Here is an 18,889-nt window from a genome sequence, read left to right as displayed (position 1 = left end):
TTTTAAATCGTGAAAATTTGTGCAAATCTTTGAATATATATTTTGAAAGCAAACATTTGTAACTCAAATCTTTGCTTCTGGGAGGTCCCTGGAACTAAATATTTTGAGATGGGGGTCCACGGCCAAATACATATCATTTTGGGGGTCCTTGACATGAAAAAGTTTGAGAACCACTGATATAGAAACATACGTTTTTTTCAAAAAACTGATTTAGAAGACATTTGTGGAACCGGCCTCAGGTCTTCATGGGTCTTAATGGGTTAACACATTTTGCTGGGGACCCCCTGGACCCCCACTTTGAGAGCCCCTGTTTTAAAGAAACCTTACCTCTGTCTTCAAGCAGGGAAGAGAAATCTGAGTCCTGATTGGACAGCGTCTCAGTCAGGTCAGCCCTGTAGGGAGCGTTGGAAACAGAGTTTTACTTCTATCCTCGTGTGTGTGTGTGTGTGTGTGTGTGTGTGTGTGTGTGTGCGTGCGTGCGTGCGTGCGTGCGTGCGTGCGCGTGCGCGTGCACGTGCGTGTGTGCGTGCGTGCGTGTGTCAGTGTTGATTTCGTCGACTAAAACTATGAAGAAAAATGTCCGTCGACTACCTTTTTTCACTGACGAAAACTAAATAAAAACTAAATAAAAACTAAATAAAAACTAAATAAAAACTAAGCTATGATGACTAAAATTAACACTAAATATATTGACAATTTCGTCAACAAAAAATAAAAACTAGACTCAAATGTTAGTGAGGGACTAGTGGAGAAGAGATCCAGTAGAACTAAAAGACAAGTCATTTTATGTTTGGTTGTGCTCGGGTGTTGCGCTCTGAAAATAGCCGATCTACAAGCTCACAACGCGTCGCGCTGCGACGCATTGTGAGCTTGTAGATCTGCTATTTTCAACACGCAACCAAGTGTAAAATCAGCCATTACGACACCATCAAGGCTCCGCCAAAATACATTTTAGTCGACTAAATCAACTGTAGATTTAGTCGACTAAAATCTTATGATATTTAATAAACTAAAACTAAAAACATTTCAGATGACAAAAATATGACTAAAACCAAATGGAATTTTATTCTAAAGACTATGACTAAAACTAAATGAAATTTGCTGTCAAAATCAACAATGGCGTGTGCGTGCGTGCGTGCGTGTGTGTGCAGTGGAGCGGGAAGTGGGTAAATAAAAAAAAATCCTATCATTTTCTATACACTATATACTGTAAGTCTATACACACACATAAATATTAAAACAATGATGTATTTAACTTTGGGGAATAAAATATTTGCTGAAAAAGGTAAAAAAAATATGAAAAAGGTGGGGAAAAAAACGCGAAAAAAAATGTTTAAAAAAAAATTGCGCACGCACGCGAAAGTCCCCCCGCCCAGCCCAGCCCCCCTTGGAATAAATGACTTCCAGCGCGCCTGTGCGTGTGTCTTACCTGTTTGAGTCGTTCCTCTTCAGTTGGTAGTGCAGACTGAGTGTGAGCAGCAGGGCAGGAAGACGATGGCCCCCTGCTGTGGAGGGGTCCTGAAGCAGGCGCTCGTTGAGGGGCCAATCTGCTGACGAGACCCTGGGATACAACTACATACAAGTGGACACACTTTAGTTTCAATCACAGTCACCATTAACTTAACTCAGCCATTCACAAACGGTGAGGATATTTGCAAGTGGGTGCCCAAATAATAGGCAAAACATTAAGATTTTAACTCTAATATAACATTAACCCATTAAGACCGGGAACGCATCTGTGTGTAATTTTTAGATTTCTTTGGCTATTCAAAAAAAGCAGATATACAAGCTCATAGCGCGGCACAGAGTGTCGCACTATGAGCTTGTAGATCTGCTATTTTTGAATAATCTTGAAAATTTGTGGCAAAATCTTGGATTATATATTTTTTAAAGCGTTTGCAAAGATTTGAAATAAATAAATATTTGCACAACTTTTCATATTTTTTCTAAAATAGCCAAAGAAATCTAAAAATGACACACAGATGCGTTCCCGGTCTTAAAGAGTTAATATCAAAAGGTGTGTGTGTGTGTGTGTGTGTGTGTGTGTGTGTGTGTGTGTGTGTGTGTGTGCGTGTGCGTGTGTGTGTGCGTGTGTGTGTGCGTGTGTGCGTGTGTGTGTGTGTGCGTGTGTGTCTGTGTGTGTGTGTGTACCAGGTCAAAAGCACCAGGGGTCTTCAGCTGTGTGTGAAACTGCAGCAACAAGTTCAGCTCGTCCTCTGTCAAACACAGGCCATGTGTCCCTCGACAGCCACCGTACTAACGAAGCACAATGTTTTTGAAGAAAATGTATACAGGTTAAAACTGCTTTTATTTATTTACTGTACATCATTTAAAGGACCATAGCAGCCATTTGACATGTGGATCCTTTGTCACTCTTAAACAATTTTTTTCTCCAACATGTTTTTCAGTTATTGAGATCGGATCGTTATTGAATTTGCATAACCGTCTACAAGCTCACAACATACATTAACCAACAAGTGGTTAATGTATGTTTTATAATATAATAATGTATATCTACAAAGTAACTAGTAACTGAAGTTTTCAAACAATTGTAGTGGAGTAAAAGTACAATATTTGCCTCTGATATGTAGTGGAGAAGTAAAAGTATAGACAATTGGAAATACTCCAGTAAAATAAACAAAAAGGCTGATACGGTCCCAACTAACTGCACTGTTGTCATGAAGAAAACCTCATAAATGACTGAATTCCAGTTATTGAGACTACTAATAGATTTACTGCTTCTTACTTTACCATTGTACTGAAGTGTTTTTTTTTCTGACAACTGTTAAAATGTTTTTCTGTTTCCAACATACTTATTATACAGGGGATTGGCAAAATGGCAACGTTGAATTTTGCCAATCCATTAGAAATTAGAAATGTAAATGTCACATGTTCTTAATGAGAAACGCTCTGTAAGCCTTGGAACCGATTCAAGCCTATTATACTGCCTCAGAAATGCACAGTCCTCAATTTGGAATTAAGGCTATTCATTTTAATGCAAGTCATGCCATGTTAATTTAACTTTTTTTGTAATAACGTTACAAAAAAATTAACATAACTTTTACTAACCATTTTCAAACTGGTATCCATATTTTTGGCACGTCATCATAGACAGAACAATGTCCAAAAAAAAGTATCTACTCTACAAGCTCACAGCTTGTAGATCTTGTTTTGTCTATCACACTGAGGCAGCATTTCCCAAACTGGTGGCTCGGGGTCCACTGGTGGCCTATGAGGGTATTACAAGTCCCCCCCCCCAAAATAATCGGCAATTACACTAAGATTTTATAGATAAATGTCATGCCATTTTTCTTTAAAACCTTGAAAAATGCGTTTTCATTGTGGTAACGATATCAGTTCTACTGATCCAAGCTGGAACACAGTCGTCTTGATCATTAAAATAACCATGCTCACATCTGACCACTTATAATGCCACTGCACTGAGCGACAGTGGTGTAAAGTAACTAAGTACATTTACTCAAGTACTGCACTTAAGTACAAATTTGAGGTATGTTCACTTTACTGGAGCATTTCTAATTTTCAGTACTTTTACTTCTACTCCACTACATCTCAGAGGCAAATATTGTACTTTTACTCCACGACAAATATTTGAAAACTTAACTAGTTACTTTGTAGATTTAGATTATTATTAATATATTATTAATATACATTTTGGCCATTTGAAAATAGCAGATCTACGACGCATTGTGAGCTTGTAAATCTGCTACTTTCAAAATATTTTTATTATACATTTGAAAACTTGTGAAATGGGACATTCTGCATGATTAGTACTTTCTACTTTTGGTACTTTAATACATTTTGATACCAATACTTTTGTACTTTTACTCAAGTAAATTTTGAATTCCGGACTTTTACTAACAGAATATTTCTTACATTGCAGTATTGATACTTTTACATAAGTAAAACATGTGAGTACTTTTTCCACCACTGTATGTATTGTATAGTTAGTATCTCTACCTTGTGTGTCCTGTGTGCGTGTGCATGTGACTCTGTGTCGGTGGTGTGGGACGGTCCGCTGTGTTCTGGGAGGAGGAAGAGCAGCGTGTCCTCCAGAACCAGCTCTCTGCTGATCTGTCCATCGAAGACAGGGTCCCTCAGGCCGCCGAAGCTCAGGTCAGTGTCAACCTGTGTGAGAAGACATGGGACCAACGTCAGATACTTAACCCATTAAGACCGGGAACGCATCTGTGTCATTTTAGATTTTAACCACTGTAACCATTATCTTATACTTTGGGCTATTGAAAAATAGCAGATCTGCAAGCTCATAGCGCGGCACTCGGTGCCGCGCTATGAGCTTGTAGATCTGCTATTTTTTATTTTTTTTTAATCATGTAAATTTGTGCAAATCTTTGAATATATATATTTTTTAAGCAAACACTTTTGTAACTCAAATCTTTGCTTCTGGAGGATTCTGCAAATGTACAAAATGTGTTTACAAATATTTGTCCGCGGATCCCCATCTCAAAATGTGTTGTTCCAGGGACCCCCCCAGAAGCAAAGATTTGAGTTAAAAATGTTTGCTTTAAAAAATATATAGAATATTCAAAGATTTGCACAAATTGTCAAGATTTTTCAAAAATAGCAGATCTACAAGCTCACAGTAGACTCCTTCCAGGGGTGCCCGTGCCCCAGCAAAATGAGGCCTCAAGTGTCTACTTGAGCCCGATTTTGTACTTCAAAAACAGCCGATTAGGCTCACTTGTGAGCTCACGATCAGGCTTTCTTTTTTTTACATTTAAAAAAATCTTGAAATTGTTTTGAAAAATTTCGAATAATTTAGTCCGTGGCACAGCAACTTTTCAAATGGGGGTCCTTGACGTCATGAAAGGTTTGAGAACTGGCATACAGTATTTCATGGAGAAACGACCAGACTCACTTGCCGACTATTGTGCACATGCTGACCTCTAGTGGAGTTGTGAGTTCACTGCACCACAGAACAGATTCTTTTTTTTTTAACCATGCTCTCTCCTGTTTATGTTGACTTCAAATAACAAAGTCAGACTATGCAGATTTTCACAGCTATAAAGGTAAATAATACCTTTGTGGGGAAAAATACATTCTGTAACTGTACCTCATGTTCACTGCTTGGTTTGTACAGATTAAGTTAATTAAGTGTCAATTAAGTATTTAAACCAATCAAAATCAAAATATGTATGTCACAATATAACTAACTAAAATATCAATTTTAATCAAATAATCAATTCATTATTTATTATGTATTAACTATCATTATCATTATTATTATTAATATTAAAAATGATAATTTATTTTAAATATATATGTATATTTTGTGAACTTGTAAATCGACTATTTTGTTTATTTTTGTGGGACACTAAGTATAAAATAGGGCTTAAGTGGTTTATCAGATTAAATGATTTAGTTGATTATAAAAACATATTTTCAGGCCAATTTGTTTAATATAAAAATGATACATAATAAATCTTTTTTTAAAGTGCCTCTCAATTATTTGATTAAGCCATAGAGTAATCGCTAAGAAAATAATGGATAGTAGTTAATAATAGCCGTACTCTCAATCTGATTACAGCCTGTGTGAATAATGAGTTTTATTACTCTGGGACTAGCCTTTTCATGTGTGTCTGTCTAAGAAGAGTTATTCTTGTGTCACACACAAATGTTTCCATTGTTAATAATTAATGTTATGGTGCCACCTTAGAGCAGTGCTTCTCAAGGTGGGGTGCGAGGACTTGACTGGGTTCCAGGGGGTCCCCAGCAAAATGAGGAACAGCATTTCAAAGTTTAGCTTTTAAAAAATAGCCGATCTACAAGCTCTCAAAGCGTCGCAATGCGACGCTTTGTGAGCTTGTGGACTTGCAGTTTTTAAAAAACATTTAGAAATATTAGGAATAATTATATGACTAATTATAACTAATTATGCGTGTGACTCTCACCTTGACGATGAAAGGCAGCAGAGAGCCAGTAAAGTGGAGGGTAAAGGTCATCAGCTGGTAGCATAGTAGACACCTGCAACACAACAGAAACCAACAATCTAAAATCAAGAAGTATAGTTGACACTACACTCAATACAGGTACGAGCTCCCAAATGTAAGTAATAAAATTGACCAATTCAGGAGGTTAGCTCTGATTAAGAGCAACCACAGAGCCAGTGGTGTAAAGTATCTAAGTACATTTACTCAAGTACTGTATTAAGAGGATTCCATGGCATCCCCAGTCAATTGTATAGTAGGTTTACTTGTTCAATAACAAAAATGCACGACTGTATGAGTAGCTATTTAAAAAGAATATGTTTTCAATATCACCACTTCAGTATGAACCTATTTCTCAAGTACAATTAAGACAATCAGAGAATTTAAGTTAAACCAAAACATGCCCTTTGGACTCAAAGGATGGGGAGGCGAGGGGGGGGGGGTAGAAGGAAGGATTTATGAACAAGCACTGACATCACAGAACAACATTTAAAGTTACCTGGGGGGGGAGTCAGCTGAGTCCTGATTGGTCGATACCGCAGCCTCCAGCACTTGACCTATCACATCCTTCACGTGCCTCAGGGCCTCATGGGAGGCCTGCGCACCCAGCTGCTGCAGGAGGAATGTCTTGAGCTGGGGAGAGAGAGAGAGAGAGAGAGACATGTTTTACTTAAGTAAAAGTATCAATACTGCAGTGTAGAAATACTCTGTTACAAAAGTAAGGTATTAAAAAGGTACTTGAGTAAAAGTACTAAAATATTGGTTTCAAAATGTACTTAAAGTACCAAAAGTGAAAGTGCTCGTTGTGCAGAATGTCCCATTTCACAAGATCAAAATGTATTAAAAGCTTTTGAAAATAGCAGAAATGTATACAGGGCTGACGTGGTTAATGTATGTTTTGTGATGACAATCTAAATCTACAAAGTAACTAGTAACTAAAGCTGTCAAATAATTGTAGTGGAGTAAAAGTACAATATCTGCCTCTGAGAGGTAGTGGATTAGAAGTAAAGAGAGAGAGAGAGAGAGAGAGAGAGAGAGAGAGAGAGAGAGAGAGAGAGAGAGAGAGAGAGAGAGAGAGAGAGAGAGAGAGAGAGATTTTGTCATCAGGCCGTTTCAGCATCTGAATGTCAATGGGCAATACGGACAGATATCTCAAAAGTTTTGACAAAATACTCCAGTATCAATTCTGCGATGATATTGTGGGGTGTTGGACTGTTGGTGCTTTCACAAAATATTTACACAAAGAGAGATCTATTGATTTATTGATTATTGATTATTGATTATTGTTAGGCATTGTTTGACAACAGTTTGTGTTGTAGTGACGTCAGAGCAGAGCTGTGATCACCTATAAGGTGTTGTAGACGCCTTCGGACGCTCACTTTGTCCTCAAGAGATTGATAGATATGTATATGAAATACTGTTGCAGTAATATATTACTTAGTAACTAGTTACTTGCCCCAATAACGGCCGTGTGGACCGTGGTGACAGAACCACTCACTCACTGAGAGGAGACACTTTCTACACACTTAGTTATTCCTTATTGATAATCGTACAAAAAGAGGAGAGAATTAAGCTCCCTCCGTACGGACCTCAACATGGACACCATACAGGACTTAGACATGGACAGGACAGACAAGGAGGTGGTGACGGACACGATGGACGCAGATCTGGTGCAGAGGTTCCGCTGCATGGGGACGACGGACAGAGACGTGACCATCTCGGAGCTGCAGCGGCTCCTGGGCTTCCAGCTGGACCCGGCCGGGTGCACGTTCTTCCTCGACATGACCGACTGGAACCTCCGGGACGCCGTGGGCGCCTACTACGACTTCGAGAGCCCCGCCAACGAGCGCCCGCCGTCCATGTCCTTCGTGGCGGACGTGACGATCGGGGAAGGAGAGTCCGTGCCGCCGGACACGCCGTTCACCAAGACCTGGCGGGTCCAGAACGCGGTGGGCGGCGAACCGTGGCCTCCCGGCGTCTGCCTGCGGTACGTCGGCGGGGATCGGTTCGGGCACATCGACGCGGTCTCGGTGACTTCTCCGATGGAGCCGGGCGGGATCTGCGACGTGAGCGTGGCGATGCGCAGCCCCCGAGCTCCGGGGATCTACCAGGGACGGTGGAGGATGTGCACGAGCTCCGGCTTGCTTTTCGGAGACATGATCTGGGTGATCCTCAACGTGGAGGTGGGGGGGCTCCTGGGCGTGACCCAGCAGCTGTCCTGCTCCTCGTTGGAGTTCAACGCGGGACCCCGCGGTCATCTCAACAACGTGCGGGGAGGAGGAGACTTCAACCCGTTCGCTTTGCGCACGGAAGAACGCGCATGATGTGTGATGTCACATCTCAAACGTCTTCATTTCAAGGACCCCCAAATTTACAATTATTAGCCCTTGGACCCCCATTTGAAAAGATATAACAGGGACCCCCCATAAGAGAAGATTGTTACAGATCTAGCAGTGATTCTCTACCAGTTTAATTTCAAGGACCCCCAGTTTGACACGCATTAGGCTACGGGGCCCCCTAATGGCATTTCTATCTCTGGGACCCCAATTTATATTGTAAAATCAATGTTAATTTAACTTACAGACCCATGAGGGTCCATTTGGTTCCTAACTATCTATCATTTAGCTGGGGACCCCCTGGAACTCCCTCAAGGACCCAACTTTGAGAACCAATGCGTTAAACTCTCTGAGAGAGTTCAAATGGTGCAGAATGGACCCACTCCATCTGTACAATGGAACCCTTACCGGTCCATTTTGGTCCATTTGTACATTCTCAGACTTGTCCCAGAGATAAAAGAGAAAAGTATCAAATTGAGGGTCCTTGAAATTCAAAAGGTTGAGATCCACTGATTTAAGCCATTTAAACCGGGAACACATCTGTGTAACCACTTAAACCATTATTTTATACTTTGGCTATTAAAAATAGCAGATATACAAGCTCATAGTATAGCACCGAGTGCCGCGCTACAAGCTTGTAGATCTGATATTTTTGAGAATTTGGTGCAAATCTATAATGTATTTTAGCAAAACAAATTAACTAAAATCTTTGCCTCTGGGGATTCTACAAATGTCTTTTAATTCCCTTTTTTTTTTTTTTTTTACATATTTTGCTTTAATATCAGTGGTTCTCAAACTTTTTTCATGTCAAGGACCCCCAAAATGTTATTTGTCCGCGGACGTAAAAAAATTTAAATATACATTCAAAGATTTGCACACATTTTCACTTTTTTTTTTCCTCTTTCAAAGAAATAGCAGATCTACAAGTTCATAGTGCGGCACTCGGTGCTGCGCTATGAGCTTGCCAAAGAAACCTCCCGGATGCGTTCCCGGTCTTGTTAATGGGTTAAGAGTGAGTGCTGGTGTTAACACCTGTGCAAACACACTCTCACTCTCAAGTGTAGGCCTGTGACCATCCTTAAATTTTGGTTACGCTCTATGCACAGCAGCTATCCACAAGTTTCCTAGGCTGTGTGGGCATCACTTCCTGTCGATTTCATTGGATATCATTGGATTTCATTGGATTTCATTGGACCAAATCGACAGGAAGTGATGCCCACACAGCCTGGGAAACGTGTGGATATTGGAAAGAAATTGGGCCTCTTTACTTCATTCACAAGTGTTACCAATGATACTAATGAAGGCTCTGTTCCATTCTGGTCAAACAGAGGTCAGGGTGCTGAAACTGTGCATGTTGGCTCACTGGAAATACTCTGCTACACCAGTGGGTCTCAAATTGGGGTCCAGGGACCATAGATATATATAAAGGCTAGATGACTCACCCGCGCTGCTGGCCAATGGAGTACGACGTTGCCACATGGCGGCCATCTTGCGACAGTCATTCATAACATTATGTCTATGGTACATGTACTATTGAAATAACCATAGCGTGCTCAATTTTCATCCGATTTTCAAACGGTATGGTGTGTTGTAAACACACCTTTACTATTTCAATAGTACATGTACCATAGACATAATGTTATGAATGACTGTTGCAAGATGGCCGCGGTTCAACCGCGCCTTGAGCCATCTAGCCTTTATATATATCTATGCCAGGGACCCTCAAGGTTCCTTGAGGGAGTTCCAAATGGCCCCTTATGGGTGTGTAACTCTGAGAGTGTACAAATGGAACCAAATGGGCCCTTGCGGGTCCATTCGGTTCCATTTGTACACTCTCAGAGTTATGGGGGTCATTGAAATTAAAAGGTTTGAGAACCACTGTGCTACATGAAATGGAACAGAGCCTTGATTAGTATCATTGGTAAAACCTGTGAAGGAAGTAAGGAAGAGGCCCAATTTCTTTCCAATATGGCTGCTGTGCATAGAGCCTTAATTGCGATCAACGATTTCATTGTGTGTGTTTTGACTTTGATCGTTGGAACATACAGTACAAATGTATTATTACGGTTGCCTTTTGAGCTTTGTAAACAAACATTTATTGCCAAAACAGGCCATGCATTTAATAATCAAATACTTTAAAAAAAAAAGTAGTATCTGAGTGTCTGTGCTTTACTTGAGTATTGTGGATTCCTACACTTTCACTCCACTATGTATGTTAAAAAGACAAAAAAAAGTAAATTATGGATTAACCACTTAAGTGAAAATAAATCTACAAGCTGGTAGATCTGCAATTTTCACTCTAATTTTTTTTTTTTTTACATTTGTGGGAAATCTTGTCAATACAGCAGTGCATCGATATAAAAAATGTAATGTGTCGTTTTGAATTTGAATACTTAAGTATTTTTTTAAAGCATGAACTTATTTCCAGTGCTTTAACTCAAGTACATATTTGACAGAGCAACTGTCACTTACAATATTTCACCAGGAGTATCTATACTTTGACTCAAGTACTGGGGTTGAGTACTCTGTCCATCACTGCCCAAATGTAAAGCATGTGTTGTGTTTGGCTGTTCATCTCGGTTTCACACACACACACACACACACACACACACACACACACACACACACACACACACACACACACACACACACACACACACACACACACACACACACACACACACACACACACACACACACACACACACACACACAGTATTACAGTGCGTTTAACTGACCCTGAATTATTTCATTATATCAACATTATGAACAGTTGGAGTGCACTGTTTGAGCCACCAGGGGGCACACTAGCTTACTGTTGTATGACAAACGGTGTTTGGATGGTTGTCACTAGGGCTGGTACCCTGGCCCTATAGGGCAATGGGTCGCGATGCGCCACATTGTGAGCTTGTAGATCTGCTATTTTCTAAAGATTTTTATACATTTGAAAACTTGTGAACAGGATATTCTGCATAATGAGTACTTTCTACTTTTGGTTTAATAATTTTACTTCTACTCCATTACATCTCAGAGGCAAATATTATACTTTTACTCCACTACAATTATTTGACAGCTTTAGTTACTTTGCAGATTTAGATTATTATAACAAAACATGCATGAACCACTTCAGCCCTGTATACATTTCGGCCATTTGAAAATAGCAGATCTACAAGCTCACAATGCGTCGCATCGCAACGCATTGTGAGCTTGTAGATCTGCTATTTTCAAAAGATGTTTATACATTTGAAAACTTGTGAACAGGACATTCTGCATAATGAGTACTTTCTACTTTTGTTACTTTAAGTACATTTTGATACCAATACCTTTGTACTTTTACTCAAGTAAATTTCGAATTGTAACAGAGTATTTCTACATCGCGGTATTGATACATTTACTTAAGTAAAGCTTTTGAGTACTTTATCCACCCCTGAAAACCACTGCTCTAAAACGGTGTGGTCCAGTACCTGGGCGATGTGTCCGTACGGCTCGTCTCCGCTCCGCACCACGCCGCTCTGATGAAGGAAGGCTGTCAACGGGGTTGCCGTGGTGATAAGGACGTACACGCTCACCACGGCAACGAGGCCGGGCTGCGTGGAGGGGCTGTCCGTCTGTCTGTCAACACCACAGTGAGGCAAGCATCCCACGCACACACACACACACACACACACACACACACACACACACACACACACACACACACACACACACACACACACACACACACACACACACACACACACACACACACACACACACACACACACACACACACATAAATCCAGTCTGTGGAGAGTCACTGAAGCTGTCCACATGAAAAGTGAAAGTGGACATCTGCTATTTTTGAAAAATCATGAAAAGTTGTGCAAATATTACATTTTTTCCCTTTTTTTTTGCCGGACATTTGTAACTAAATATTTTACAAATGTTCGCTTTAAAAAATATACAATTTTGCCACGAATTGTCACGATTTTTTTCAAAAATAGCAGATCTACAAGCTCATAGCGCGGCACTCGGTGCCGCGCTATGAGCTTGTAGATCTGCTATTTTTGAATAGCCAAAGAAATCTGAAAATGACACACAGATGTGAATTCCCGGTCTTAATGGGTTAAGTGGTTAAAACATGTGTTGTTTTGTACAACTGACCTGTCATTGTTGTCAGTGTCATCCGGAGACACAGCAAGCTCCCCATTGGTCGGTGTGCAGGCCGAGGGCCCCATGGGCAATGAAGATTCTGAGGGCGATACAATGACAATGACCTCTGTAAACAATCGCTGCACATACTTCTTATATTGTGTTTTAATCAACAGAGGGGTAACGGATGGGCGGGGTTTGCTTACATCAGCACCAATCATCAGATAGCGTTAGGCTAAGTGGCTGAAAGTTGATATATGTCCAAGAATAAAAATAGTATGTGTGTAATTGAGGTCAAAGTCTTGCTTTGTGTGTTAAAGTTATTTTGGAGTGCTGTCACTCATTCCCATGTGTTCCACGGATTGTGTTGGGACTGTTTTTTACGTTCGACTGTTCTACATAACAGTCTTCAATCTTCTGTGTGTGTGCGTGTGCGTGCGTGCGTGCGTGCGTGCGTGTGTGTGTGTGCGTGAGTATGTGAGTGTGTGCACGGCACGCGCATACACGTGCACGCTTGCGATGGTCGCGTGCGTGTGAGCGGGTCGTCACATTGAAGTTGTTGATCTGTGTGGTGCACATGCTTTCTCCGCGCGGCAAATCTCCAGGCCGTGTCAGCGAGTATCAACCTCCCCTCACAGACACATGTTAATGAAATTCCCTGATACGTGGCTCCATCATGATAAACGGGCTTGGCTGAACCTCCTTCAACCTCTTGTCAAACTTGGACATGACCCCAGAGCCTCTCCCACTCCCCGATAGTGTTGCTTTCGGACGTCAGTGTGAGCAGAAACTAACTATACAGACAAAAGCACTGGCCACATGCTGAAAGTCCTGCACATTTTCCACATTTTTTAAGCCTGGGTTATACTTGGCTGGTTGCAGGGTGTCACGCACCGAAAATAGCGGATCTACAAGGCTCACGGCCTGTGATCCTGTAGATCCGCTTTTCCCGGTGTGCGACACCCACCGCGCAACTATGTATTAAATCAGGCTTCATCAGCACCGCATGTACACCACCAGAAACTAGGAAAACAACATTTATTTTTAAAACATTTTTTTTTTTTTATCCCACGATTTTGTAACCCATTTTTCACCCAGTGCCAATTGTCTAAGCTGTAATCCTGGGCGCTACTCTCCCTCTGCCAGCCTGGGGAGAGCCCCGAACTGAGCTAATGCTTCCTTCAATGCATGAGGAGGTTAACCTGACTCTGCCAGATGGGGGCAGCGTCAGGTTATGAGGAGGTAGCAAGCCGCTTCTTATCACCTGACAGGGGGGAGTTTCCCCGGTAGGATGTAGCACGTGGAAGGAACACGTTATTCCAACCAGTTCCTTTCCCTTCCATCAGGCGCCCCGGCTGACCAGGGGGAGGCAGTATAGAGACCAGGACAACTGCATGTTTTTTTGTGAGGGTAAATCAGGCTTCATCAGCGGCCCATGTACACCACCACCAGAAAATAGGAAAACAACATTTCTGAACGACTCCTTGAACTCTCTGCCTTTTGAGATGTGGTTGAACCGGGAAAACTGAACAAATATTCCCTCTCTCCCTGAGCCAGGGGTTTGTGGGGGGGGCAGGGGGGGGGGGGGGGGGGGGGCTCAGCCTCAGTGGAAAAACAAACAGCCCCAGCATGCAGCAGAGTGACGGCTGCCCGTCATTATGTCTGACTCAGCGCGCTCTGCTTTCAGCCGAGGACATTAAACTATTAAGACTGGGAACACATCTGTATATACCACTTTAACCATTATTTTATACTTTGGCTATTCAAAAATAGCAGATCTACAAGCTCATAGCGTGAGTGCGCTATGAGCTTGTAGATCTGCTTTTTTTTTTAAAAATCGTGAAAATGTGTGGAAATCTTTGAATGTATATATTTTTTTAAGCGAACATTTTTAACTCAATTCTTTGCTTCTGGGGGTCCGTGGAACAACATAATTTGAGATGGGGGTCCGCGGCCAAATACATATTATTTTGGGGGTCCTTGACATGATTTTTTTTTTTAGAACCACTGAAATATATAGCAACATAAGTATTTTCAAAAATAAAAACTGTTAGGATTTGTAGAATCCCCAGAAGCAAAGATTTGAGTTAAAAATGTTCGCTTTAAAAATAAAATAAAATGTATTTACAAAGATTTGAAAAAATGTTCACGATTTTTCAAAAATAGCAGATCTACAAGCTCATAGCGCGGCACTCTGTGCCGTGCTATGAGCTTGTATATCTGCTATTTTTTGAATACCAAAGAAATCTAAAATGACACACAGATGCGTTCCCGGTCTTAATGGGTTAAACTCGCTATACGAGCAGCGAGCCTGCGTGTGTCTTATTCTTAATCGTGGCAATTGAAAGGGGGCTTCAGAATCGGGCAATCGTGGAGGAAGGGCTTGCGGAGGCGAGGACCCCGGGACAGGACTGGACAGCGGCCGGAAAAAGAAAGCACAACCACTGCTTTTTCTCCAACTGTGGCCTGCAGCGCATGCTTTAGACTTCTGCCAGTTCTGTCAACATTTGTGCGTGTGGGAGCTCAGCCAAAAGAAAAGAGGATATTGTTGTACGGATGGTAGCGGGGGTGTATCATGGACAACAGAGCAGGGGTAAATGACGGGGCGCGCCAAACAGAATAGGCCTTTGTAAAGCCTTGTTGGACTTCCTCTGCTGGGATAATGAAGATAAGTGGGGCCAATTGCAAAAGACAAAATAACTATTATCTGCCTCAAAGACTGTCTCGGTATACCGACTCTTCCATGCGGCTCGCTCGCCCCCGGTGGAACTGAAGAGCGCTGCGTTTGATACTGTGTGTGCCTCTCTGAAATCGTTATGTGTAATTACAGAGTTTTTTTTTGCTGGTTAGCTCTTGTCTTCATGGTTGTGCGCACCGGGACAAAGAGGAGGCCCGTCACATGAGCAGATGTTGAGGAGAGTAACAGACACGTTCTCCTATGATCGGTTGGTTCCAATGCCTCTGCGTTTACAGCTCAAGTCCGTCAAGCGCTCTTTAGAGTTCTACGCGGAGCTGACTGGAAAACTTCCTCATCTGCTTTTGTATGGATATTCACTCAAAGGGGTGGGCAACTTTGATGATGGAGAGGGCCACTATATTTCCAAACTCACTCCAGAGGGCCACATTGCATCGCCATTCTATGTCACACAAAAATAGCAAAAATAGCCGACCTACAAGCTCAAAACGTGTCGCACTGCGATGCGTTTTGCTATTTTTGCTATTATTGAATTGGAATACAGATTTTTTGGGGTCTATTTTTGAATTGGAATCCTGAAAAGTTACATTTTTATTTCATTTCAAATGCATTTATACTTATGTTAACTTTAGGAACTTAAATACAAATACATTGGACATAAAAAAGACAATAATTGTCTTGAATTGTACTACTATAGTCATTAAGCTAGTACTAATATAGACTGAAGTAATTAAAGCGGGTCACGTTTGCATGTGGGCACCCTTATTGCGGGCCGCAATAAGTGAAAATGGGTATGTGGCCTCCGGGACGCCAGTTACCCATGTATGAAATATATGAAGCTCTGTTAAAGTTTTTCATTGTGTCTGATCCTGTCAGGGCTGCAATCGTTCAACCCTCAAAATCCTCATGTTATTGTATTCTGTCAACAACAGGAAAGTACCCCATGACATCCACCTGTGTGTGTATACCCATTATCTAGAATTCTACCCAACGATTGATAAACTTTCACAGTGCTGAAACAGATGGCCTGGGAGGTGGAAGTCTTATACCCACTCAGCCATTGCCAGGGATTTCTAATGATGTGTGAGATCATTATCCTTCTAAAATAGAGTTAGAAAGGCTAAGAAGATCACGTGACCTTATACTTCATGGGGCCATGTGTTGATCATGTGACCTGACTTCGGGGGCCAATTGTTGAGCAAGCCGTAACTAAGTGAGCCAACTGTTCTAAAAAAGAGCAAACGCCAAATCTTTTCCCCTTTGCTCATACTTTTCCAGAGGAAGAGTGTGTGTGTGTGTGTGTGTGTGTGTGTGTGTGTGTGTGTGTGTGTGTGTGTGTGTGTGTGTGTGTGTGTGTGTGTGTGTAAAGTAAAAGTACTAAAATGTTTGAAAATAGCAGATCTACAAGCTCACAACGATGCGATAAGTTGTGAGCTTGTAGATCGGCTATTTTCAAATAGCCTATGTATATAAAAGGGCTAAAGTGGTTGATTTTATAATATAATAATTGATAATTGCAAAGTAACTGGTGACTAAAGTATTCAAATAATTGTAGTGGAGTAAAAGTACAATATTTGCCTCTGAGATGTAGTGGAGTAGAAGTACTGAAAATTGGAAATACTCCAGTAAAGTAAAAAATACCTCATAATTGTACTTAAGTACAGTACTTGAGTACATGTACTTAGTTACTTTACACCACTGTTAACAGGCGTTGATATGTGGTGTGCATGCTTTCTGTCTGTGCAGCAGATCTACAGTGACAGTGCGTTGATCTCCGCAGACAAACCACTGTCAAACGCCATGGCATCTAATCTTGGTGTGATGCAGGTCCACACATAGTCCACATACTGTAAGGCAAAAACACTGGCCTGGTTTATCTCTCTGATAGCCATGGACTCACCGGGCAGGTGTGAGCGGGTGTGGAATAGACAGCGTCCCTCACTGGTCTCAGAGAAGGCCTCAAGCAGCCCAGGGATCATGTTGACCTGTAGGCAAAGGATAGCAGTGTTGATTTTGATACATTCTGATACCAATACTTTTGTACTTTTACTCAAGTACATTTTTAATTCCGGACTTTTACTTGTAACAGAGTATTTCTATATTGCAGTATTGATACTTTTACTAAAACATGTGAGCACTTTTTCCACCACTTGTTTGTATACTGGATGTTCTGTTCTGTTCCTCCTGAATTCTTCTCTGTGCCAAACACAAATGGGAGCCAAAAACAGAGAATTTAAGCGTGGTTCTCAAACTATTTTTACATTTCAAGTGCCCCCATAATTCATAGAGTTACAGACCCGTAAAGGTCCATTTGGAACCCCTTCAAGGAACCCTGAGGGTCCCTGGACCACTGTTACGGCCAACCGTATTTCATTTCTGTAGTAGTTCATTTCTTTAGATATAGTATATTATAGTATTTGTGTGTTGCTTTTGCATTATCCTATGTTTCCTGTGTTCTGAGGTGGAGTGAGAGGTGGATAACTGATGTGGTGGAGACAGTGCTGCTGATTACCTTAATGTCTGACAGCTGTGGCCAATGACACCTGCATGTGGGGAATCATCCCTTTGTTTCTGATTTGCTGGTTCCCTGATGATCATGGCTGCTGATTGGGCGTAGCCACTTCTACTCTTCTATAAATCCTCAGTGTGAAATCATTGATGAAGAGGACTGTCAGCCTAACAGCAGCAGAGAATCCATCCCTCTGTCCTTTCACCCCAAACCAACCCTTACTTGTCTTTCTGTATGAAAGACAATTTGATTCTTTGTATTATGTTTTGATTGTGTGTTTAGTTTAGTTGTTTTCTGTTATAGGTTAGGCATCTTCAGTTCATATATATTTTTGTAACACTTTTTACTATTTTGTTTATAATAAATATATATTCAGTTTTAAAGCCTTGGTCCATCTGCATTTTATGTTGCTTCCCCTAACCCTAGACTAGGGGTCGTAACAACCACACTTTGAGAACCACGGATTTAGCCAATATACAACAAGACAACTGTCCAACATTTATCCAGAGACAATAAATATTTCTATTCGACACCCACCCATCTCTTCTCCACTAGTCCCTCCATCACATTTTAGTCGCATCGCGACGCATTGTGATCATGTAGATCTGCTATTTTCAAACATTTTAGTACTTTTACTTTTGGTACTTTAAGTACATTTTGATACCAATACCTTTGCACTTTTACTTGTAATAGAGTACTTTTACAAGTAAAGTAAAAACAAGATAGTACTTTTTCCACCACTGGTTGTGTGTCAAGAGGCTGAGCTTGTGAAAAGAATTCTCACAGCCACTTCCAGCTTCACCCATAAGGCACGTGGGAAGCCATATTACACTATAACACCATGTAAGACGGCATTCCTGGTCACATGATATATGTATCTTAATTACTTTATATTTACACCCTGTATACTGATGCCTGAATACAGCGTGTCTCTGTTTTATAATTAACTCTTGAATTCTGTACAACGGTCATTCAAAACGACTGAATGATTTCAAGGGTTGAATTTCCCACTGGTTCTCAAACTTGTGGTCGTTTAATATCAACGACCACCCAAAATGATATGTTTTTGGCCGCCGAACCCAATCTCAAAATATGTTGTTCCAGGGACCCCCAGAAGCAAAGTTAAAAATGTTCGCTTTAAAATATGTATATATATATTCAAAGATTTGCACAACTTATTCACGATTTTTCAAATATTTTTTGAATAGCCAAAGAAATCTTAGGATGACACAGGTGCGTTCCCGGTCTTAAT

At 41.1% G+C, this 18,889-nt stretch overlaps 2 protein-coding genes across 2 annotated transcripts in view; one reads left to right on the top strand and one right to left on the bottom strand.

Moving 5' to 3' along the window:
• The window catches only part of cped1 (cadherin-like and PC-esterase domain containing 1), a gene marked incomplete at both ends in the record, with an annotated part of 97,111 nt that overhangs the window by 62,878 nt on the left and 15,344 nt on the right, over positions 1-18,889 (bottom strand). Inside the window, 9 exons of the mRNA XM_084050191.1 lie at positions 328-392; positions 1,430-1,572; positions 2,152-2,256; positions 3,979-4,146; positions 5,931-6,003; positions 6,466-6,599; positions 11,767-11,914; positions 12,446-12,533; positions 17,029-17,113. Coding sequence (XP_083906317.1) covers positions 328-392; positions 1,430-1,572; positions 2,152-2,256; positions 3,979-4,146; positions 5,931-6,003; positions 6,466-6,599; positions 11,767-11,914; positions 12,446-12,533; positions 17,029-17,113 — 1,009 coding nt within the window. The remainder of the gene's footprint in view (positions 1-327; positions 393-1,429; positions 1,573-2,151; positions 2,257-3,978; positions 4,147-5,930; positions 6,004-6,465; positions 6,600-11,766; positions 11,915-12,445; positions 12,534-17,028; positions 17,114-18,889) is intronic.
• LOC311040028 (protein ILRUN-like) lies at positions 7,562-8,290 on the top strand (the record flags this gene model as incomplete). The annotated part of the gene is made up of 1 exon (XM_084050101.1): positions 7,562-8,290. One exon carries the CDS (start codon positions 7,562-7,564, stop codon positions 8,288-8,290), a length of 729 nt encoding a protein of 242 aa, XP_083906227.1.

The sequence above is a fragment of the Gymnoscopelus microlampas genome, assembly GCF_963454915.1.
Source record: "Gymnoscopelus microlampas genome assembly, chromosome: 23".
Lineage (NCBI taxonomy): Eukaryota > Metazoa > Chordata > Actinopteri > Myctophiformes > Myctophidae > Gymnoscopelus > Gymnoscopelus microlampas.
This window is presented reverse-complemented; position numbering and strand designations above follow the sequence as displayed.